A 24,448-nucleotide genomic window follows, 5' to 3' on the forward strand; every position below is an offset into this window, starting at 1 on the left:
CATTGAAATGAAGAAAAATGACGAGCAAAAAAAAGTTTTGTACTTTTTTTTTTTTTTGGTCTTAGTTTACAAAAATCAGCAATATCAAAGAATTGTGAGAATCGCAATTTAAATCCAAACGGCACCCAAAAAAATTTGAATCGAATCGGGACAAAAGCATATCGCCACACCCCTAATTATTATTGTTTAATTGTACTTGAATTTCTGAATTTTAAGGCTTAAAAACACATTCATGTGGAAATGTTTCAATCTTTGGACTCAAAATGAGAAAAAATGAAAAAGGAAGCCTGAAGAAATGTCGCTCAGAAACGACAGAGGCTGCTTGGAAATAAAACCTGACGAAACAAAGGGACGTTCATGGAGACAACAACAACAAAAGGGGAATAAACAAAAGAAAAAATGTTTTTTTTCCCACAAACACTGGATAATCCCTTCAGTTCTGAGCCTTTTTCTGTCTGTTAAAAGGTCTAAATACCAAAAACATTCATCAGGAAACGAGGAGAAATGCAGAAAGTCTGGAGAACTCAGACATTTAGAAAAGTCTGCTTGGAAGCGAAACCTGAGGAAGACTTCTGCACAGCTCAGAAACACCGGATTGTTTTTAACAATCTGCTCATTTTATGAGACAAGAATCACAAATCAGCTGCGAATGAATCAAAACTTTGTAATAAAACGCCGCGACCAACGAGGCATTTCTTCACCCGGCAGGTCACACGTCCGCTACAGATCAGTGCAGTCTTCGTGGAATAAACGATAAAAACAAAAAAAGCGACGCAAACGGCGACGGGGATCAAGGAACGTCACAAAAAGCATTCCTGGACTTAGAAAGGTTCACACCGACTGAGATGACGCCGAGCGAGAAGCCGGTTCGTGCTAGCAAACGGGGGGGGGGGGTTAAGGCTATATCTGTATCACTTTCACTCCAGCTCGCCGCGACTAAAAGCGGTTTTTAAGCAGATTTACTGACGCTGCGAACATACAAACAGGAGAAACAGAAAGTTTTAGTCCAGATGCAGAGGAGGGGTGGTTGTCGCCACACAGTCAGACTACAGAAGCATCTTTAAACACACAGAAAAAACAAAACGCCTCCATGTCTGAGTGCGATGTATGGGAGTAGCAGACCCGACCCGCTGCTTGTGGAAGCCTCGCCATCACGGTTTACCCTGGTTTCAGTCATTTGCGTCAAAGCTGGAGGGGTGCAAGTGACAGGAGCTACTCAAACACACAGGTGGAGGGAACTCTGAGCAGGTGTGTGTGTGTGTGTGTGTGTGTGTGAGGTAAAGGAAAAACCGACGGTTTGTCTACATAAAAAGCACTATTTGTGTCCCCCCCCCTCCTTACCTACAATATTTCCTTCACCTGCAAGGCTTGGCCTTAAAAATGGCCTCTGTTGGACATAAGAGTGGATCGTGAATCATCGACCTTCTCTGTAACGGGAGCCGTGCATCGGGAGGAGCAGCTTCCATGTGTCCCGATGGGGCGTCAGCGGGGGCGTACAGGGATTTCTTCGCATTGTATGAAGCTCTCGTTGACGGTCAACCCCAGCTGAAGCCCTCTTTAGAGAAGCGAGCACAGAAAGGAGGTGATGCACTGCTGCGGATGGGTTTAAGTGCATAGACGTAGCTGAGGTGGAGATACGACGAAGTTACGGCGTCGCCTTGAAAGCAGAAAGTCGGTGAAAACATAAAAACATAAAAACACTGGAGCGGCTCTCCTAAATGATCGTTTCTGTCGATGAAACCTGTTGCTTGTTGAAAGAAATGACTTTGTAGCTTCTAGAAAGTGAGTTTTACTGCTGCTTCTCTAAGAAGAGGGTCCGGCCGAAGTCCGCTTGGAGGAAACTCATCCGTCCCTGCAGAAAGGCATCTTCCCTCGGAGCAGAAGGAGGGCTTCAGGACAGACAGCAACAAGCAGGGAGGAGGAGGAGGAGGAGGAGAGAAGGAGAGGGTTTCTTTCCCCCACTGATCCTGACTCAAACCAAATTCTCTCCAAGAGGGAGGAGGGGGGGAAGCCGGAGTCCGTCCAAGTCCTCCCGTTCAAGTGAGTACTGAGGAAAGTAAAGCTCCGCCGTTCACGCCGTCTTCTCATCGCAGCAGCAGATGCTCACTGGTCGGCGCAGGAGATGAGAACCGGAGTCTGAGCCAGCTCCTTCTTCTGGCTCTGAGACAAGTGGCCTCTGAAACGGGACAGGACAGACGGTTTTACAGCCGATCGGGTCAAAAAGGGCCACGGTTGGAGGGTCTGTCTGGACGTCAGCTGTGTGTGTGTGTGTGTGTGTGTGTGTGTGTCAGAGGGTTGTACATGTTCTCTAAGTCCACAACTAATCTACACCACCAGCCACTTTATCAGGTCACCTGTCTGTTTACGCAAATATCATGCCGGCCAATCACACGGCAGCAACTCTACGCATCATGTAGACGTGATGAAGACGAGTCGATGGGAAGTTCAAACTGAAGAAGAACAGAGATTTAAGGTTGTTGGGCTGAGTTTTTACATCTCCAGGGTTTCCAGAGAAGGTCTGAAGGAAAAATATCCAGTTGCTGAGGTCAGGGGAGACTGGACAGACTGGTTGGAGATGATAGACAGGCAACTGGAAGTCCAGTAAGAACTGGTTCCAACCAGAACATCATGTCTGAATGTCCATCCCTTTCTGATCACAGTGTAGCATCTTCTGATGGAAACTTCCAGCAGGATGATGCACCATGTCACAAAGCTCACATCATCTCCACCATGACGATGAGTTCACTGTCCTCCAACGGCTCCACAGTCACCAGATCTGTGTGATGCTTCATGTCAAGATGGAGGAACATTTCCAACACCTTGTTGGACCCATCACACCAAGAATAAAGGCAGTTCTGGAGAAGAGAGGGGGGTCTGACCCAGTTCCAGCAAGGCGGATCTGATAAAGTGGTTGATGAGCGTATACAACCTGCAGCAGTAGCGTTGCTGGTGTCTGGTTTAGTTTTTAATCCCAGCGAGGCGTTCAGGTGCTAAAGTAGAAACCATAGACTGTATATAAAAAGATGGGCGGAGCCTCCGTGACGTCACCAGTAGGTTTCTGAAGACCTGAATTGAAGCTCGGTGGGCGGTTCCTACCATCGCCATCTTGGCAGGGGCATGCGCGTCGTCTCACCCGGAAAATACAAATATGGTCAAAGACGTGGAGCTGAGAGGGGGCCTGTGAGCGTCATGGTGGATGATTGACATCGAGCGAACTCCGAGCTTTCTGTAGCTAAGAGCTAACCAAGCTAACCAAGAGATAACAGGAGCTAACCAGCTAACGGAGGTAAGCAGGCTAAAGCTAAGTCACGTTGTGAACCAGCTAAAAACCGCGGTTGTTCTACGTTCTTCTGACTTGAAGCGGGAGATCAGGAACCTGTAAATCAAAAGGACACGCCTCTAAATCTGCCAAATTTTGAGATTAAATTACTTTTAAACAGGCGAGTTAGAAAAACGTTCACTCCCCCCACAGTTGTCATGGAGGTAAACCTGACCTATTAAACCTAAAATGTTTTGTACCAGGCTGTAAACATGTTTATTCCTGCTGTAAACATGTTTATTCCTGCTGTAAACATGTTTATTTCTGCTGTGAAGTTGGTCTTTTTAACATGGGAGTCTATGGAGATTTGCTCTGTTTTGCAGCCCCTAGTGGATGAAGGGGGAACTGCAGTTTTATGTAGTTCCACACAGGCTTCACTTTTAACCACCGGAGACTCCGTCCATCTTTCTTATACAGTCTGTGGTAAAACCAGCCAATCTCCTCATTTCCCGCTGAACAACCATAAAAATGTCAACATAAATATTCACCCTGCCGGTCACGTGTTTACCTGTGAACGTTTTCCATGGCGGCAACCTCAGCGAGGGCGGCCAAGCTGAAGAAAGCAGGTAGCTCTTGTGGTACGGTGCTCCTCTCTGCCTCCTCCGCTCTGGGACTGCTATAGCACCGTTTTTCATTGCATAAGTTCTGTTGGGGTAATGGCTTCTTATCCTGTTCCTGGTTCAGGTCCCTAGGTTTGTCCTCGGTAGCTAAAAGCAAGAAAAGACAATGTCCTTTGAACTGATCATCATCAGATGCATCCACATGCACGCCTGGAGCCAACAGTAAACATTCAGACATATTTATTTATTCTGAACTGACTTCAAACTGACTGGATGTGGTGAAAGCTGCTACGCCATGAATCAACATGGAAACACGGTGAACCACCCAAAAGTCCATCCAACATTAATATTCGTTCAGTTTCCTTTTTATTGGTGTGTTTTTTGTAAATGGAAAGATTTCTCGTCTACGTATTTCCACATGAAGAGGTAATCTGGTTTTCACACCAGTAAAACGTCTGGACCGACGTGTCTCGACGCATGCCGAGAACATGCGTTGTTTTACTCCAACAGAAAAGAAACAACTAACAACTGGTTAGTTTACTGGTTTACGACGATTTGTACCATTTCATTTTGCCACAGTGTTGTGCAGCTTGTGGGAAGTTTCAGGTTTTGCGCCCCTAGTGGTCAAAACTTACATGATTTCCCTTTAATTTCACTCGTGACAAAAATTTCAATTCCCTATGAGGCTAAAAATAAAAATAACTGCTAATCTGTTCAATTAATTGTGAAACTGATATTAGTAGACGTCTCTCAGCCCAAGCGTAGCACAAAGCTAGCGTGACATTAAAACTGATTATTATGTAATCTTATGCTTCCTGGTATGTATTATGGGGTGAAAGATTAATATAAAACGAGATTCAGAACAAAGTTTTACCATAAAATAATGCCAAACGTCTCAGGAGTTGTTTGCATCATCAGTCTCGTCAGGCTTTACAGGGTCAAACATGGCTATTTTGTTATTATTTACATATTTCCACTAAATGCTGCAACGTGCAGGCTCGCTGTTACAGCTGGAGAGTTCATGAATGACTAACATTCTTCATTAAGCCTGTTTCTAAGCTACATGTATGGAACTAATAGATGCTTGTCAGGGCCGGATTATAAGTGCACAGGTCCCTGGGTCCAGAGTGTTCCAGAGGGGACCCCTTCCCCACCGCAACATTGTGAAAACTGTGAATGATACACTGTGAAACAACATTTCTAACGTCTCTCACCCCATGGTACCAGTAGCAACACACTAGACACTGTGGTGTAACTATCTAACTTTTATGTACATTTTGTTTCATGTCCAAACTGCTGGGGTTTTCCCTATGTGGGCCCCAAGTGGGCGTGGGCCCCTGGGGCTGTGTCCATATTGCCCATTGGATAATCCAGCCTTGATGCTTGTGGGTCCTGTTTTATATAAGTTTTATCAAAGTATTGTTAATTAAATGCAAACATCTTGATAATGTACTAATGTACTTGTACTTCTAATGTATAGATCACTGTGCGTTATTCACTGGTCTCCAAACAGAAAGCTCTTCACTCGCCATCTACTGATAAATAACATGATTGTACAACAGAAACGCTGTGACTTCTGGGATTCAGCTGCTTTCGCTTTATTATGATCCATTTCTTCCAAACAATAAACCTTCTCTGGAAACCAGTTCTTGGTCAGTTTTCCAGACTTTCTGAAGGTCTCTCAGTTCGCCTTTGGTCTCTTCTTGTTTTTGTTTTTTTTAAACCAGAGTCTCTGTCATGACCTTGTACTGCAGCCTTTCAGAGTCGCACTGACCTACAAATCATTCAAACATAACAAGGCTCCAGATGCGAGGAAACTTAGCAAAACTTAGCAAAGAGCTCTTATCAAATGGGACGTTCAGGCTCTTTGTTACCACACACACACACACACACACACACACACAACATTTGCTCCATTTTAGTTGCATCTATGAAAAATACCAACAATAACAAGAACAGCCAGAAAACCAACAAACAAATCCAGATATTCCATATTCTGTTTCTGTCCTTTTCCCCCAGATTCCTGACTAGAAACTAAAGAAACAAGGTATCGCTGAAGACTTTTGCACCCATTTTGGACTCACCTTCAGCCGGAGACACGCTGCCATCAGCTGTGCGCACCAAGTGTGTGATCTTGGTCTTTCTAGCCTTTCTCTTCTGGCTGCCGACCAGCATCTCCATACTCGTGGTGCCCTGGACATCTGGGAACGTTATGGCAAGGGGGGCACAAGATTTGGCTTTTGAAGCTGAATCCAGTGTAGTGGAGTCACTCTGAGCCACTGCAGGAAAGAAAAAAAAATTTACGACTGCTCAGGAATGGACACAAAACCACGTCAGTCCTCTTCACAATAAGTTTGGAAGTGTGTCTGTAATCAGTGTTTAAAGTTTCCTCTGCAGCTGTGTCTTGACTTCAGAACAATATTTTTCCAACTCAAAATGTTGAATCGGCCTCTAAAAGTAAATTTCAGATCACTTCTTGTCTTTATAATCAAATGTTAGACACACCTGCTCAAAGCAAGGTCAAGAAAATACATTTAAAGTAGTTTTAAACAGTGAAATCTTTATTTGTAGTCATTATAAAAAAACAGCAAATTTTTACATAATTTTGGCTTGTTAATTAGCAGATTGTGCATTTAGTACAATTCACCAGTAAGATCTGTTTTCTACTGTTTTTAGCCAAAGAAATTTAAACTAAGCAGACAAAGATGACTGTTTCCTATCCCAGCATGCAGCACGGTACAACAAACCATCACATCCTTAATAAATAACTTCTTTTATAGTACAAGTAGCTGAGTCGGAGACAGAAGGAAAGTGATGAATGTTAAGAGTTGGAAAGTGTTTTATGAAAGTCAGTATTTCATGCTGAAGATTTTGAGTTAGAAAACCAGCAGAAATCTTACACTGCTGTTTTATGTTTTGATGCAAAAAGAAGGAAAATAAACATTATGCTAATGTGTTTGTGGAACAGATGGATTACAGATGACCTGAGACGATATTCAGTCCCTCATTTTACACAGAGTTCCCTGTTGTTAGAAGCTGTTCTCACCTTTTCCAGCTTTAGAGGCATCCTCCTGGGTGGTGGAGCCGTCGTTCTTCTTTTTCCTGGTGACAGCTGAGCCCTTCTTGTCGAAGGTCACTGGGCTGTACTGGGGCAGGCTGTTGAACTTCTTTTCAAACTCTTCCTCCAGTTTCCCTAGGCTGAAAAGCAAGTGATCGTGTTATAGAGAGGCCAAAGTTATACCAAACCCACATGTGAGCCAAATAATGTCTGTTTACATATTTGGTTTTATGAGGTTGAAAAAAGAAACAACACTGGCATTTTGGTTCGTGGTCATTCAGCGTCTGAGCGTGTTTGACTGTGTGAGGTAGTCTGAGCGTGTTTGACTGTGTGAGGTAGTGTGAGCGTGTTTGACTGTGTGAGGTAGTGTGAGCGTGTTTGACTATGTGAGGTAGTGTGAGCGTGTTTGACTGTGTGAGGTAGTGTGAGCGTGTTTGACTGTGTGAGGTAGTCTGAGCTTGTTTGACTGTGTGGAGTAGTCTTAGCTTGTTTGACTGTGTGAGGTAGTGTGAGCGTGTTTGACTATGTGAGGTAGTGTGAGCGTGTTTGACTGTGTGAGGTAGTCTGAGCTTGTTTGACTGTGTGGAGTAGTCTTAGCTTGTTTGACTGTGTGGGGTAGTCTGAGCGTGTTTGACTGTGTGGAGTAGCCTTAGCTTGTTTGACTGTGTGGGGTGGTGAGAGCGTGTTTGTGTGGGGTAGTGTGAGCTTGTCTGACTGTGTAGGGTAATCTGAGCTTGTTTGACTGTGTGGGGTAGTCTGAGCTTGTTCTTGTGGTTTGTACTCTGTTAGCATAACAAGAAGAAACAGGACTAACCCCTGTGAAGACTCATCTTTGGACTTGGATTTTTTTAGCTTCTTGGGATTAGGTCCAATCTGTGAGACCGTCCAGCTGTCATGACTCCAGGTAGCATCATCAAAACCACGGAAAGCGCCTCTTTTACCTGTTAACATGTCAGACAAACAAGGTAAACCATCTGTATTTATCACCTACAGGTATAAATCACTGTAGTCTGGAGTCAAAAAGGATACCTCTGTCAATGTTGGCTCTGAGAGAAGTCAGCATTCCCTCAGACACTAGAGTTTTATACAAGGCGCCCTTACAACTGCGCTCTGATTTCCTGGAGCCTCGGTTCTCCGTGTTGAACTCGCAGGCCATGTCAGCCGCCCTCTCCTTCCCCTTGTCTTCTTCTTTGAGCTTTGTGGGTGAAGAGTCGCAGTGTGAGTCTGGGGGATCTGGTGTGTCGCCCTGGAGCTCTGTGCTTTCTACATTTGCTTCTTCAGCTTTTGTCTTGGTGTCAATGTCAGTCATCCATTCCTTCAGCTCCACATCAGAGGTGCCACACTGCCCACTGTTGTCCTCCACCTCCTCTTCTTTCTCTTGGACTAGCGTCTTAGCTTTGGTCTTACTTTTCTTTTTCGGCGAACCAGTGTTTCCACCAGTCAGACTGGTGGGTATTTTCTTCTTGGGCTTGTCCTCTGTGTCCATCCAAGTCCCTCTGGCCACTGCCTCAATTGTAGTAAAGACACTATCAACGTTTGATTCTGAATGATTACACTTCTTGTTGACCCTCTTTGCTGAGCACGGGACCTCATCGCAATCATTCAGCTCTGTTGCCTCTTTCTTCTTGTTCTTCTTTTTGACACGTGCACTTTGGCTGCTCTGTTGTTGGGGAATGGCATCAGTGGAGGTAGAAGTAAGAGAGGGAAGAGAAGGAAAGAGGGCTGATGCGTGAGCAGTAGGAGGACTGTAGTCAGTGTCGGATTTCTCCTCTTTGATCTCTGGCTTGATGGTAGTCTGCTGGAGAGAGGCTGTAGAGGAGCTGTCCTCTGGCTGAGATACAACTGCATCCATTTTTCCAGCTTCAGATGCTAAACACATCTAAACAAACACCAAAAATGAAAATGTTAAATGTTTAATATAAGTCCATTCCATGCTCCACTACCAATCTTATTGTGTAATGCTAAATTCAGTCGGCACAACAGTCTCTCTTTGCTCCAATTCTTAACATCTATGTCAGACGGAGCCTTTTACATTTGGAGTAAAAATGAGATCTCCTTCCTGAAGAAACTTTGTGAAAATCCTTATTTGGTATCTTTTATAGATATTTACTGTTACTGATTGAACTGGAAAACTGGAAGCAATGCTAGATGTTATATATTCAATCTCAACCATTCCCTGTAAACAGTGGTGTGCCCCAGGGTTCTGTCCTGGAGCCCCTCCTTTTCATCGTCTGCCCTACTCCCTTTTGGCAGTATCTTCGAGAAGCCTCATAATTTTACATTGTCATGCAGGTGACACCCAGCCCCATGAAATCTGCCTCCACATTTCCTCCCCAAACCCTCCTTGACACATTCCTAGAAATTTAAATTAAGTTTTCTCACTATTATTTCCAACTCAACAGAAATAAAACTGAACTCCCTAGTGGCTCCAAATCACCAATCCTTGAATTGGTCTGTCTTTCCTGCTGCATTGTTAACTCCACTGTTCAGTCATCTCCTTAGGTCAAGAGTCTGAGCGTCATCAACAGTACCACCCAGTCTGCAAGCTACCATCTCCACAACAACAACATTAAAACTGCACAATTTTGGCATCTACTTCTGAATAAGAGATCAAAGATCTCTTAACTGAACTGAAGTTGTACTATCTTAATGTGTTTTTTCCATGTAGATAAACCCATTTTCTATCGTATTGCAGGTGAACACAGTAGAACGTATTTTGGTTCTGACACTGATGTTGAAATCTCACAAGTCTTTGGTTTGGTTTGGAACCAAATATGCAGACCACCATGTATGAACAACCAGTAAATTGGGCTGGGCGATATGACCAAAATTTAAGATCACAATACAGCTTATTGTATATCCCCATAACATACATCACAACATAAAACTCTTTGTGTAATTTTTTGTCAGTCATCAGTTATGTGTTAGATGTGCTTGGCAACAGCAGCAATGATCTCCTTCAATCTGGGGGAACTCTGGCCGTATGATGTTTCACAGGTAAATACCTGTTGCAGCATTTGCGTCTGGAGTTTATTATGAGCTTTCGGCTCCACTCGAGTCTATTCTTTATTCTGTATTCTTTATCCTGATCCCTGCGCAGGTGATAAAATGAGTTAGTTGTGTTGGAGACTGTGAGCTAGTCTGTTGTCGGTTCCACGTCGGTCTTTTTATATCCAAACCGCATCCATGCGACAGAAATTTCCCCTCTTTTATGAACAAGCTCATCAGGTTTGGTTGGCTGGTCATCTTTTTAGTAAATAACCTTGCCCTGAAACGCGTCTGCTACCGTCTCCCTCCATGATTGTTTATAAATTGCAGTGTGCAAGACGTAAAGCGCATCTTGACATAAAAAACTGCAGTAAAGCAGCTTATAGTGGCGTAAACGATAGAGCATCATATAAAACGATGGACATTTTCTATTGTCCAAAGGGTATATATTGTCATATTGCCAGGTCCTACAAGGACATACATGCTTCCTAGAACTGGAAAGCCCAACTTGCACAAGTAGACAAACAATGACATTCTCAAGTATTTTAAACAAACCTATCAATCAGCCTTAAACAGACAAGTAAATAATTTACCTGTAAAACCCAAAGCCATTTTTACTCTTTTTGGCTTCCGTTTTATGTTTTATACTATCTCATCAGCATATCATTATCTTTTTGATCCAGCTGTTATTTATGGTATTTACCGACCGTCCTCAGCAAAACAACTTGAACTGAACTTGGTTTTCCTGCCACAGCAAGTCTTTTTGGTTTTATTCCAGTGATAGAGAACCTTTACTTTCGTTCTTTTCAGACACACATATAACTTCACTTGTATCTTTGGTTGCTCCTGGTGGGACATGACTGTTAAGTTATCTGATTGGTGGAAAGTTTGACAGAAAGTGTCTTAAATCTTAATTTCTTGGTCAAAGTAGAGGACTTTACTTGGTGACATAAGAGAGATCTTTATAGTGAATTTACCATAAATAGTCTCTAAATAAACACAACATTTTACACTGGATTGTAAATTTGGCAGATGGGATGTAAATAACTTCCCAAAATCCATCACAATTCAGCCCCAGGTGTTACACACTATCATTCCTGGGAAATTGTTGACAACATAGGCGTTAACTAGGGGTGGGAAATCAAATCGAAAAAAATCGAATATCGGAATTTTTTGCTTCACAATTTTAAAACCGATTTTTTTGTTAAAAATATAGTTTTTTTCCCAGTAAATAATCCATTGCAAAATTGTAGTCATTTTTATTGATCCTTTTACTTGTCTTCCTGGGTATCATAGCAGCAGAATGATGGTTTTGCCTACCAGGTTGTTTTTTCCAAATTGAAATCAAGAGAAATGACCCACAAATAAATTATTGTACTTTTTTAATTTTTTTTTTTTTATTCTACAAAAATCAGCAATATGTAAAAATTGCAATTTAAATCAAATCGGCACCCAAAAAATTTTAATTGAATCGAACCGAAACAAAAGCATTTATCAAGGTGATAACGCTGATGATCAGCAGATTTGAAAGGGTTATAATCAGCGTGATTTTTTTCATGATTTTATAATTATGACAATTCAAGTCGAGAATTTTTCCATCTTCTGTTTTAAATTTGATTCGTTTTATATTTAGTGAAAATCTTTCTTACCTCAGCCAGCTGGAAGAGAGCAGACTGTCTGCACGGTTTTCCTTCAGCGCCCGCTGACGGCGATGACTGAACGCACCACAACATTATGATTAGCATGCAGCTTCAAAGTTCTCGTAGGAAAGAGGAAAGGTTTCTAGCATGAAGTACTTTCAGCTAAGTCTGACTCCTTCAATGTTACCTGCCTTTACCTGCAACATCTTGCAGTAAGAACCAAAGAATAATTTCCTACCTCTGCCACCGGGGAAAGCGCAGACTTGACCCTGCTTTCAGTTATGTCAGGCACTCTGTTTGGTGTCGTCCGAGACAAAATCTGCACAAGTCAAGAGTGTGGGAGTCAGTCCTGCATGAAATGGATCCAGCCAATCACCAACACCAACCATTTATCAAATGGAAACTCTTTGAACTTTCATTTAAAATGATCAAAAGCACCAAAGACAAAAGAGCTCACGGTGCACAACACATTAAAATAAATCCTTTAAACCACCAACTGAATGGTCCATTTATGTGCAAAATTAACAAGCAAGCACCATTTTAACATTGCAGAAGGCTTTCAATGACTCTCCGACATCATCTACATAAACACATGCAGTAGTATTTGTGGAATATATTCAATATAAATTGGTATTTCTAGTCTTCAATGTCAAAGTGAACACTTCGGGGAAACAGTTTTGCAGAAAATTTGATCTGTTACATATGGAAATATGTGAAAAACAAAAATAAAGTCAGGACATACCCCATCCTTATCTTGTGGAAATGAGTTTCCTTCATCAGCTATGTCGGGTAAACTAGGTTTAGTGCTTGGAGGAACCTAAACAAGTAAACATTACCAAGGTTATTTTGCATATTTGAGCATCAGAGACTCATGATGGGGGAGATTGGACATTAACAGGAACACACCTCTCTGTTAGTGAGGGCATGTTCACCAGCTAACAGCAGCATGCTAAGGCCTCCCATCTTTGTAGGATCTTAAAAATAAAAAGTTGTCAAAAGTTACGAAAACAACTCAACTCGTCATCACGTCGCTGCGAAAGAAAATCTTTTACCACACACATACCTGCCATGGCAAAGTTTAACTGTGGCAAGCTGTCGGTTTTGGGCACTTTTTTGGCAGTGGCGTCCTTGGGTGAGTTGCAAGAGAAGGACCAAACTTTTTTGCGGGGATTGCTGACCGGCTGACAGGAAGGGCTTTTCACGGGTTTGCTGGTGGTGGGACACCACTTGTAGCCTGGGTTTGCCTTCATAAAGGCATCCTTGTACTGAAAAAAAACCAGACAAAGTTGATCTGGTTACATGAAATTTTTCACAACTAAAAGCATTTAACTTTAAAAGTACCCAAACTTTAAATGGACTTCCTTATGTACTTTAACTGCCAAAGCTTCACTTAAAATCTTTAGTAAATTAATCATGCAAATATTTTGGGTTAAAAACGTTGGAAAACAGGAGATCAAGCACGAGTATTATTGGTTTACTACTCCAATGTAAATATTTGAGGATAAAACCAGCAGCAAAGTCTTCTCCAACACCCTGGTGTGTGCTAGTCTGACCAGGTTTGCTGAGCATGACTACTATGAACTCACATATTATTTAATGTACAGTAACATGTTGTAATGTGCTGCAAGGATTACGGAGTACTACTGAACTTGAAAGATACCGCATAATAACAGCTGATTTGATGACCTGTGAGCAATGCTATTGGCTAGTTATTTTCAGCAGGAGTCTATAACCTTTCTGAACCCAGTCATTGACCTACTGACCAATGGAAAAGCCTACACTGGTAACTAAGCTAGGGGTTTTGGCAAATGAGAAGGTGGCTACTTATTCTACCTGGCTGGTTATTTCTTTATCAATGGTAAATACTCACTTGATACTCTTTTAACTTGGGTGTGTGGGCTAAGAACTCTAATATGTGTGCAATTGGCTCACTGGATTAAACCCTTCAGTGTTAGCGGGGAGAGCACTGGAGAGGCTAACAACTAGCATTGCAACCGGGGTGACCCTTTGGATAAGATCCTGCACTGACTTACCATTAGCATGGTAAACTAGCCATTTGCACAGTGATGCTGCAAATCATCATACTGAACCGGAGAACCCATTAAATCGTCTACTGCTTTGGTGCCGAGCATGCAAAAACTATTTGGATTAACCACTTTTCTTCTCTTCTATTTATTAGTACGATGGCGCCATGCATTGTTAACGTAAAGCCCATTTAAGCTTGATGGATACAGAGATGGAGGGACAATTGTGTCTGTCTCTTGCAATCACTTCATGCCACAGCTATAAAATACTTGTACATAATGCAGATAATATATACTTTGCACTTGTTGCTTATTGCACTCTGATTAGATGCCAACTGCGTTTCGTTGCATTGTACTTGTACATGTGTAATGACAATAAAGTTGAATCTAATTTAATCTAATCTGATAGCTGAGCCATTTGAACCAATTAGATCAATCACTTGCTGCAGAAAACGGAAGAATACCAGTGAAAATCACAGGGGAAGTGTTGAGTTGTACAGCTGACACACAACCATCAAAAGGACAAAAGAAAAGATGCAGAAACTGCTGGATAAAAAGCACCTGAAGAAGACGCTGAAGAAGGCTGAGAGCGTTAAGAAACTGTGTGGCTTTATTCTACTTCTTCTGGTGTTATTGGACAGATGTAAACAGCTTTAAAGCAGTGCATTACTTCTACCAACTGGTGTCAAAAAGCAGAAGTGAACTCCAAATTCAACACTGCCCTCTAGTGGATGAACGGACTGAACAACTACGGTAATGTGAAAGATGCAACAAGGCATCTAAAAGTACTGAATATTGCCACTGATATGCACTCAATACTCTTGATTTTATCTCTTCTGCTGCTGAAGAGAGCGACTGACATGCAGAGGAGGATGTTGCAAACACTAATGTGTGTTTTCTTGGAAGTCGAGGCTCAAACAGTGTGAGAACCAGATGTGTAGTGAGAGAGCCACCTCATGTTCTTTCCATGTGAAGAGGTGGAAAGTTACGGTGTATGTTTTGACCAAACATACGAAAGGCTTTGTGAAATGATCAGCTTTCATCTGGGTTAAATATGACTTTAAATGTTTCTCTCTGCACACCTCCACAGTTAGACAACAAACAGATGTGAATTAAGTGTTATCTAGTTTGTGTTTTTCAGAGTTTCCTTGTATTTAAGTTGTATGAACACAGTTATGAAATAAAAATTAATTTAGGGAAAATCTGCGCTTCTTGAGTTTCCAATTTTGCCCCACCTCCTTGGCCATGTCAGTGTATTTCTGCTTCTCTTTGGGCTCCAGTACAGCCCACCAGTCGGCCAGGATTTTGGTTGCCCCACGGTTGTCGAGGCGAGGGTGTTCCTGCCGCACCAGGGAACGATGACGCTTGCAGAAGAGGAGGAAGGCATTCATTGGCCGGCGGGCTCGCTGTTCATTCGAGTCCTCCTCGACTTCCTCCGTTGTGCTTCCACTCTGCACCTGTGGGTCCCGGTCCTGAGTGCACAGCACCGGCTGCTGATGAGAAATAAAGTCAGAAACTACAACACTGCCCCTTGGTCTTATGATTAAAACACAATCTGTGGAACCAGTTAAGACACCAACCTTCTCCAGCTCCTCCTCATCTTCTTCTTCCTCCTCCTCTGAGAAATCCAGAGCCTTTTTGGAGAGAAGAGGATGCCACTGCAGGCATTTGCGTTTGGGGCGTTTGCCGGTGACCTCCCCTGCAACAAGTGGCTCCTTCCCCCTTCCCCCACTCTTCATGGTACTACCGCACCTAAAACAAAACCATCAATGCAGGATACGATTGTTACACAGTGGAAAACACCAGCCTCCCACAACAGATGTGTTGCTGCAACCAGATTCAAAATGAGCAAATATTTTCCTTGTAATAAAGTAGAATGTGTAAATTTCAGCATGTAATATGTTGCCTATGTTCTTTTGGGGATAAAATATGGTTTTATTCATTAATAAATCACCGCTTTCTGTTTTTATTTACATTTTGTGCCAACTATTTTGAACTTTTTCTTTCCAGAATTTGTCGGCTGAAAGATCCGTGAAAGTGAGCATGGACGATCCTGTTTGAACTCCTTCAGATGCTTCGACAAACCAGTCCACTTCGCCTCACAGTTCAGTCTGAGCAGATTTTACACAAATACACAACTCTCCCAATGATGCCGCTGCGCGTGAGGAACAGAAACACATGTTAAACACACCTGCTGATGCTTCCTGCAACGTGGACAGCCGTTCAGAAGACATAAGTTCATTTTCCATCAGCGAGCTGCTCTGTTACATCAGTAAGCTTCTCAACCTGAAGCCGAACCGTTCATGAAGAGGTTGGGGTGCAACCTGTTATTTCTTTTTCACATTTAACTTCTCTGATAGGTCGACGTGTAAATCTTGCCATCTGCTTGGCGATTTTTATGACAGAACTGCAGGCAGATGATGTTAAACACCAAATAAAACTAGAATGTGGCATTAAAGTCTAAAATATCCCCAAACACACCTCATTTCAGTTTATAAGGTGTTTGGTTTGCTTTAAAGCAACTTAGCTCACCGATTTCCTCCATTTTTAATGCAGCTTAGCCAGCAGATTAATTTATTTTACTCGGAGGTGACTGGTGGGGGGGGGTTTCACAAGGTCATGCTGATACAAGAGCACTCTCTAATGGACCAAAAGAGAAACTACCTGCATCCACCTCAACCTTTGGACCAAAGCACTTGCAGATAAATGCCTAACTGTGGTTTAAAGTCAGCTGCATTGGAGAGGTTGTTGGACGAAGTGGAGAGTTAAAAACCAAGCTGAGAGGCTTAAAGAAGAGTTTGTAAACCTGTGAGACAGGATTGCAGCGCACGGGAGAAGGGAAAAAAATATTTCAGCGGCACTTTTAAATGTCCAAAAGCGCTGAAACGGAAGTTTGTAATCAACAAAAGTTCACACAGATCTGGCAAACCGGATGCAAGACATCTTAGAGTTTCTTCATGGGGGAGAACTTTAAAGAAGAAGAATAAAGGATGTCACGTTTTCTCAGCATGGTGCTGGACAAACATCCTGCAGAAAGCGTGCAGAGAAAACCTGCCTTTCAGATGAGGAGATGCGAAATCTTCATCACATCTGATGGAAGAAAAGTTAAAATATTCAATTCCGACTTGCAGCGATTTCTGCAAGATTCGCTTTGGAAAAAACTTTTCCAAGTCCTGCAGAGAAATGTCCATCTCCAGAGAGGTGAGACGCGTGTCATACCGCCTGGCTGGTGGCGGACGGAGAAGAGCAGAAACTTCAGAAGAAAAGGTGGGTCGAGCTTCCTGAGACGGATCCAGGCGGATATCCCACTAAACGCGCTTTTACCAGACCCAGTGACGGGTCCGAGTACTTAAAACGCAGGATTTTACTCACAAATCCATGAAACGCCCCAACACACACACACACAAAAAAAAACACATCTTGTAGGCTATTTGTGAACATATCTCCACCTTTGGGATTAAAATAAAGATGCAAATGTGCAGATAAATGAAAACTTGCCATATCTGTGGTAAACAGCACCACGGTGAGCAGCAGACTGTTGCCAACTGAACGAAGGTTGCTAAAGCAGCCCCATGAGACAATCACTCAAACTTCCTTTAATAATACAATCCAAACCACATAATGGGCTTCGTCAAAATTTACTACGAGGTATTATTTACTCATATACCGTGAGGCTCATGTGACATCTAGAGCTTCTTCATGGGGAAAACGGCCGTGTACACGTTGCCGTTTCTCTACCAGCAGCTGCAGAAACTTCCTTTGAGCTATTTCGGTGCCAGCGGACGATATATTCCTGTAAAGTCCAGCAACGCTCCATCGCCACACACATGCAGAAAGCTTCACCGCTTCTGATGCAGAACGTCACACAAGCACAAGATGTCCGGTCAAAACCGCATCCGTTGCTCCAGACGGGTCCAAGGTGCATATTTTACACTTTCAGGTAAAAAGGTGATCAAATATGCAAATAATCCAGATACAGGTGCTTTAATTCCTGTTCCTCATCAACTCTGCAACGAGGGCGGGTTATCCATCCTGCGCAGCCGCAGCTACAATGGAATATTGCAGGAATATTTTATTGGAAACAAAGAAAAACAAGATAAACCACACCTTCTTTTGCTGTTTAAAGAATTTCTGAATACCGAAATGAGTGAGAGGAAAATTAAATCTGGCTCCATGTTGAGGCTCAAATCGTTTCAAAGGTCTGAATAGCAGCTTCCATCTATTTCTGGATTAACATGAGGAACAGAGCAGCCAAATCCCCCCCAATGACCATCACTTCATTTGGCCTCAATTTATTATGCTAATTTATGCTCAGCTGCCTTGGAGGACCGCCCCCCCCTTTCCGATTACTTCTTCATTACATCTACATGATATGTAGAGTTGCAGCCATGTGATTGGCTCATTAGACATTTTTTCGGGGTGGGAAAATCAAATTGAAAAATCAAAAATCGGGATTTTTTGCTTCACAATTTTAAAATCGATTTTTTTTTTTGTTAAAAAAATCCTTTTTTTTTTCAAATAAACAAAAAAATCTATGATAAAAATTTGTCATTTTTATTGTTTTTATTGATCTTTTTACTTGTCTTCTTGGGCGTTATACTAGAAGAATGATGGTCTGGCTACTGGGTTGTTTTTTTCTCATTGAAATAAAAAAAAATGAAGAGCAAAAAAAAAAAGTTTCAATTTTTATTTATATATTTTTTTTAAATCTACAAAAATCAGCAATATCAAAGCGTTGTGAGAATCACAACTTAAATCGAATCGGGACAAAAGCATATCATCACAGTCCGGATATTTATGTTAACAAGGAAAAAACGGTCAACATTACGGCTGTGACAATATGCTTTTGTCCCGATTGAATTGCAATTTTTTGGGTGCCGATTCAATATCAATTGTGATTCTCACGATTCTTCGATATTACAGATTTTTGTCGACTAAAAACAAAACCAAAAAAAAGTACAAAACTTTTTTTGCTCGTCATTATTCATGATTTCAGTTCGGAAAAACAAACACAGCAGCCAGACCATCATTCTGCTGCTATAATGCCCAAAACACAAGTAAAAAGGATCAATAAAAAAACAATAAAAATGACAAAAATTTTACAATGGATTGTTTGAATTTATTTTTTTAATATATATATATATTTTTTATACTTTTTACCAAAAAAAAAATAATCTATTTTAAAATTGTGAAGCATAAAATCCCGTTATTTGATTTTTTAAAATTCGATTTCCCACCCCTAGTGGACATAAAGAAGTGGACAGTGAGTGTTTTTTAGAAATGAGAATTAAAGTTTCATGACAGTTCTAAGTAAGATAGTTCTGTAACTGTGCACATGGAGCTGGAGGTTTCCATCCTGATCGATGTAAAGTGAAACTTTTGCTGCGAATCTTCACCGTTGTCAGTTTTAATGTCGCACCAATTCAACAGACTCTAGCTGGAATCGAACAGCGGCGTCCCATCAAGAACGCTGCGGCTACAATGTGATAATAAGACAACCTCCACTATGAGATTTCAGGCTATTGAAGCGACATGGCTGCAGAAAAACGTGAATGAAACTGAGCAGAAGTTTTATTTTCCACCGGTGTCAGTAAAACACTGCATGAGCTTCTTTCCTGCCTTCGACATGTACAAACTCCAACTCAGAGAGTCTCAAAGGAACAAGTAGCAACAACAGCGACAACAACGTTACTTTGTGAAATGAGCACTTCGTTTTGTCCCGAATTAAATTGTAGTTATACTCCGTACCAGGCAAAGATTAAAGGGCATTCCCATGTTTTTCTCAGAGGGGTTGTGAGAAATACTCAACAACAGTTACTGAGCTTGTTTGGAAGCACAGCAAAGATGTGGTTATTACATTAAACACACACATCTGTATTTATATGTCTATATATGACAGCAAAATAGGACATGTATCCTTCCACATGGAGGAGTAACCGCTTTGCACATGCTTCCTCCATGAACAACAACCTCTGGTTGGCAATGTTACGGTTAGCGACAGTTTCAAGGTGAAACTGGAGCTTTAAGACTTTTTCCTGTCATTAAACCGCCTGTTTTGGGAACATTTCGGCTTCCCAGTGATGCATGTAAATGGACAAAGAGAAGCAGGTAAGGCGAAAGCAGTCTGCCGGTCTTGTGTTTGAGACCCGTTCTGCCATGTAACCCTGCCCCCTTTTGGCCTTGTTTCCTGTTGCTCCGCCCATTTTATGTGAGGATGGACAGCATGCTCTCACTGAAAACTCGACTGAATTCAATTCCCGCGGAGTTTAAATTGTTTCAGCATTTTAAATATCCATTAAAAACAAACAAAAATAAAAAAAATAAAAAACCTCTCTTATATTTATAACTTAAAAATCACATAAAACCGCATGGTGGCATAGTGGTTAGCACGGGACAGCAAGAAGGTTGCTGGTTCGAGCCTCAGCTGGGCTGGGGGTTTGAACAGTGACCTTTCTGCGTAGAGTTTGCATCTTCTCCCCGTGTACATGTGGGTTCTCTCCGGATACAACAGCATGTTCAGTTAACTGCCGACTTATCACACGTTAGTCGCTTTGGATGAAAGCATCTGCAAAATTACTGCGAAATAGAATAGAATAGAATAGAATACAATAGAATAGTTGAAGTTTTTTACTTTTGATACAAACTTTCATTTAACTAAATGTATTACTAGAGCCATCCATGATTATTGACTGATATCGGTATCAAAATGCGATACTGGAAATAATCTGTATCGGTTTTCACTTTTTTAATGACAACTTTTATACATTATGTACGTGTTTTCAAACTCTTCAGCGACGTCTTCTCAAACTCAATGTAACAAAAAATATGAGATGCCATAAATAGTTTTCCAGATTTTATTGTTTGTTTGGCACAACTCGCTTCAAAATTATTGTTATTGGCTGATATCAGTTATGGAAATTGAAACATCCCCCCTGCCTTATGAGATGTAAATGCAGATATATCATTATTTTTGTCATTCAGGACTGTTTCGTTCAAGAATTTACTACAAACTGTTTATGCTTTTAGTTTATTTTTAAGGTAATTAAATATATTCATGTTTACAACAAACAAGCAGTTTTGCTTTTGTTATTTTCTGTACTGAAAGTAGAACTGACAAAGTCGTTCTGCTGTGTTTTAATGGAGCACTGTCCTCGTCCTGGTATATCTGCACACAGGAGGAGGTTGGATTATGGACTGAATCATGTTGGATGCTGTGATGATAGACGCAGATATGAACACTTTTATCTCATTAGTTTTAGCTTCTTCCAGCTGACCGATTACGTTATGTTTGGAAGCAACGCTTTAATTTCCATCAGACTAGTAAGAAAAAAAAAGATAAATTAGGATTTTTCTACTGTTTTCTTCTTACCCTACGACCTCCTCGCTGTAGTTGAGGTTTCTAAACTGCTTCTGCACGTAACTCCCTGAAAGTTACACATTTATATCCTAAATTTTGACATTTCTGGTGGGAAAACCTTTACAAAGCCGGTCTTTGAAGCTCCCTCGCTGTCGAGTGCCGGATGTCTGATTTCAGCCACGATCAAAGACATCGGCAGGATTCTCTCACATAATTTTCCCCCACTTTTCAGGACCTCACACAAACCCACTTGAAAAAAGAAGAAACAACTCTTCTTTAATGAAAAAAAATAATCATAATTATGTGGGATATTTCACTCTGACAGTCCCCATCCCCCCTTTTTGGACTCATTCTGTGCCAAAATGATCAATCAATGAATGGATGAATGATCTAATGATTGAGCAGATGTGAGTGTTTGCATGTATGAGTGGAAAAACAGGGATACTTACTGAAGAAAAACTAAGGAAATGCTGTATGAATGATGAAGATGAATCTGCCACAGCCTCTGTCATACAATGACGATGACCTATAAAAATACAAGACACTGCTCTCAGTCATGTTCACACTGTTATCTCTGCAACAACTGGGCTAGAAAGCATGCAACTGGACACAGATCAGTACAAAACACCTCAGGAAAGTAAGCGTGTGACATTTTGTCAGACTTATCATGCAGATCCGATCCGCCCTTGTGGCCAAAAGCTAAAACACGTAGGCCAAAGAAATGTCATTAAAAATAAATCAATAAAAACCAACTGTATGCGTTTCATCCTGCGTGAAAGGAGCCTCATCACGCAAACAGCTGAAGCGTTTTAGCTGCGCAGAGGTTTAGATGTGATCTCAGGTAAAACTGCTGACCGATCGGACTGCTCGTCTCGTGCCGCGACGTCGAGCCTCAATAACGGGACAAAACGTGACAGATGTGCCGCTAAAAAGACCCGGTCGCCCACCCGTTCCTACCTCTAAGCACACATTTCTCTTCTATCTCTCAGCGAAATGTCGATCTAAGCTCTGACGAGACAGATGAGAGTCCATCTTGCTTTGGTTTGGAGGAGAAAAACCCAAAGTGGGAATTTCACTCCTGTCAAACTCTGCGGTGACAATCCGTGTTCCCACGCAGAGGACAACAACACCCACGGTGCCTAATTCCACTGGGGGTCCTCTGGCCTGCCACATGCATGTGTGGAGACTGGTTTGCAGGGCAGCAGCTCCATTTCCGAGCAGTGTTACTGGGAATAAAGTAGCTAGTTAGCCTGCTAGCTCTGCCTCCTGCTAACTGGACGTGTCACGGTTTTTAGTTCTTCTTCTTTAAAATAAAAAAAGATGCAACCGCTTCCGAAAGAGCGTAAAGCTTCATGGCCAATTCATGAGAAAAAGTCACTGGTTAAACTGGGAGAGGAATCCTCGGTTTGGGTTGTTTGCATGCGGGTCTGAGCTTATGATGCGGATAGAAAAGGGAAGAGAGGGGGAGGCAGAGAGGGAGAGAGGGGGGAGACAAGTCAAACCACCTCAGTTGCTTTGACATTTTATTTGACAGTTTCAGCAAAGAAGCGGTGATAAAGAGCGAGGAGCCGACCCCTGTTATCAACGCGGTGTGGATGGGAAACTAACAGAGAAGGGAGAGCCAGGAGGCGGACATCATGTCCACAGCGGCGATAAAAACACATTTCAGCGGCTGCAAGGCTGGAAAAATAGCGACCGGGTTCTAAAGAAAGGTCGATTAAAGCGCAAATTTTCTGTCATCAATGTTCCCTTCACGCATGAACATACCTCTGGTGTTCTCCTCAAGAACCAAAGGGGGCCTCTCATCATTGGTCGTCCACCTTTTTTTTTTTTTTTTTTTAAACTTATTAACACATGATAACAGTTCAGCACTTGCTGTTCTGAGATCAGCTCGTCAAGAGCCAGACACTTAGACCGAAACTACCTGGAAGTACGGAGGATTTTCTTTTTTCAAAATAAGAGCTGCTCTGGATATTTAGGAGACATTAACCTCAGCTCTTCTTCATTCATTTTCCTAACCGCTTAGTCCACTGTTTCTCAAATGGGGGTACACGTAACCCTGGGGGTACTTCAAGACATTCCAGGGGGTACGTGAAATTTTTTTTTTTTTTTTTTTTTTAAACATATCTTTTTATGTTTTCTTTCAAACATCCTTACATAAAATATTATATAAATATTTAATATATTTCAATAAATGTGAGTGAACATTCATAAACTGAATTTACATTTGGATTGACACCATTTCATTCCCCCCAAATTTCCACACTCCGACGTGAATTGAACCCCACTATTACAAGACAAATCATATCCGTCAGTCACTGTCGCCTTGACAACGCAACGGACTGCTGGTTGAAGCATAGTCGGGATGTTTTGCATGGTTAAAGTTTGATGAATCAAACACAAATGACAAAGTGCTGTATTTCGTGCTTTTTCATGCTTTAACCAAAAATACTTTGCAGTGGTTAGGGGGTACATGGCAAAAACCCTTTTGCAACACAGTTGCAAAAGGGTTGAGCCTTAGTACGATGAAGGGTCGCGGGGAAGCTGGAGCCTATCCCAGCAGTCTTTGGGCGAAAGGCAGGGTACACCCTGGACAGGTTGTCAGTCCATCGCAGGGAGGTAGAGACTGCCTCCCAGGGCTAATTTAGCCAATTAACGTAACATGCATGTCTTTGGACGGTAGGAGGAAACCGGAGAACCCAGAGAAAAACCCATGTGAGGAGAACATGTAAACTCCACACAGAAAGGCCACTGTCCAAACCTTGCCCCAGCTATTGAACCAGCGACTTTCTTGCTGGGAGGCCATAGTGCTAACCACTGTGCAGTCCCTCAGCTCTTCTTCTCTTTTAAAATGCTTTGAATTAGCTTGTTAGAAATGTGCATTTTACACAATAAGTACTTAAATGCTGAACAATTGTACATGAGTATTTAAATTCTTTGGGAAAGTTTAATTAAGTTTATCTGTAAAGGTTTTTGTCCATTTTAGGTTCATCCAGACATAATAAAAAAGCAGAATATTTTAAAATTTGTGTTAATTGACTGGAGATGATATACAAGAAACATATGTTTATGTAAGGATGAAACAAGGAGGAGCCGTGCATTAGACTCCGCTGCTGGTCGTGCATTATAACTGTTTAATGCACAGATCCGAGTTGTTTAATCTGCTTATACCATGGTCCCACACAGTAAACATTTTACAACAAATGTTTATTTCTTTTTTACAACACTTGCTAAATATGCTAAAGTATGGGAAATATTTCATGTTGGCCTTGATTTACGTTTTACACCAAACAACAACTCTCAGGCTACAGAGCGTTTCTCTCATTCACCTGTTAAAATCAGCTGATCTGAATCAATTATAATGGTGACGCTCATAACAGAAGGACATTACAGTGATTTAACTCGCCGACTTACATGTGTATATACAATATTAATGCAGCCAGTTGTCATTAGAATAATCATTGACCGTGGTAAAAATAATTTTATACTTCGATAGCCAATA

At 41.7% G+C, this 24,448-nt stretch overlaps 1 protein-coding gene across 1 annotated transcript; it reads right to left on the minus strand.

Moving 5' to 3' along the window:
- Nucleotides 1-1,717: 1,717 nt before the first annotated feature.
- bbx (BBX high mobility group box domain containing) lies at nt 1,718-22,766 on the minus strand. Its single transcript, XM_079247717.1, has 15 exons — nt 22,714-22,766; nt 21,396-21,472; nt 15,170-15,341; nt 14,825-15,082; nt 12,629-12,830; nt 12,472-12,539; nt 12,308-12,382; nt 11,804-11,884; nt 11,575-11,640; nt 7,967-8,816; nt 7,752-7,878; nt 6,926-7,077; nt 5,964-6,158; nt 3,828-4,026; nt 1,718-2,176 (listed from the first exon to the last, which is right to left on the minus strand). The coding sequence occupies exons 3-15, from the start codon at nt 15,326-15,328 to the stop codon at nt 2,104-2,106; spliced, it is 2,505 nt and encodes an 834-aa protein (XP_079103843.1). The 5' UTR covers nt 15,329-15,341; nt 21,396-21,472; nt 22,714-22,766; the 3' UTR covers nt 1,718-2,103.
- Between the last annotated feature and the right edge of the window lie 1,682 nt (nt 22,767-24,448).

Source organism: Telmatherina bonti, assembly GCF_933228915.1.
Source record: "Telmatherina bonti genome assembly, chromosome: 10".
Lineage (NCBI taxonomy): Eukaryota > Metazoa > Chordata > Actinopteri > Atheriniformes > Telmatherinidae > Telmatherina > Telmatherina bonti.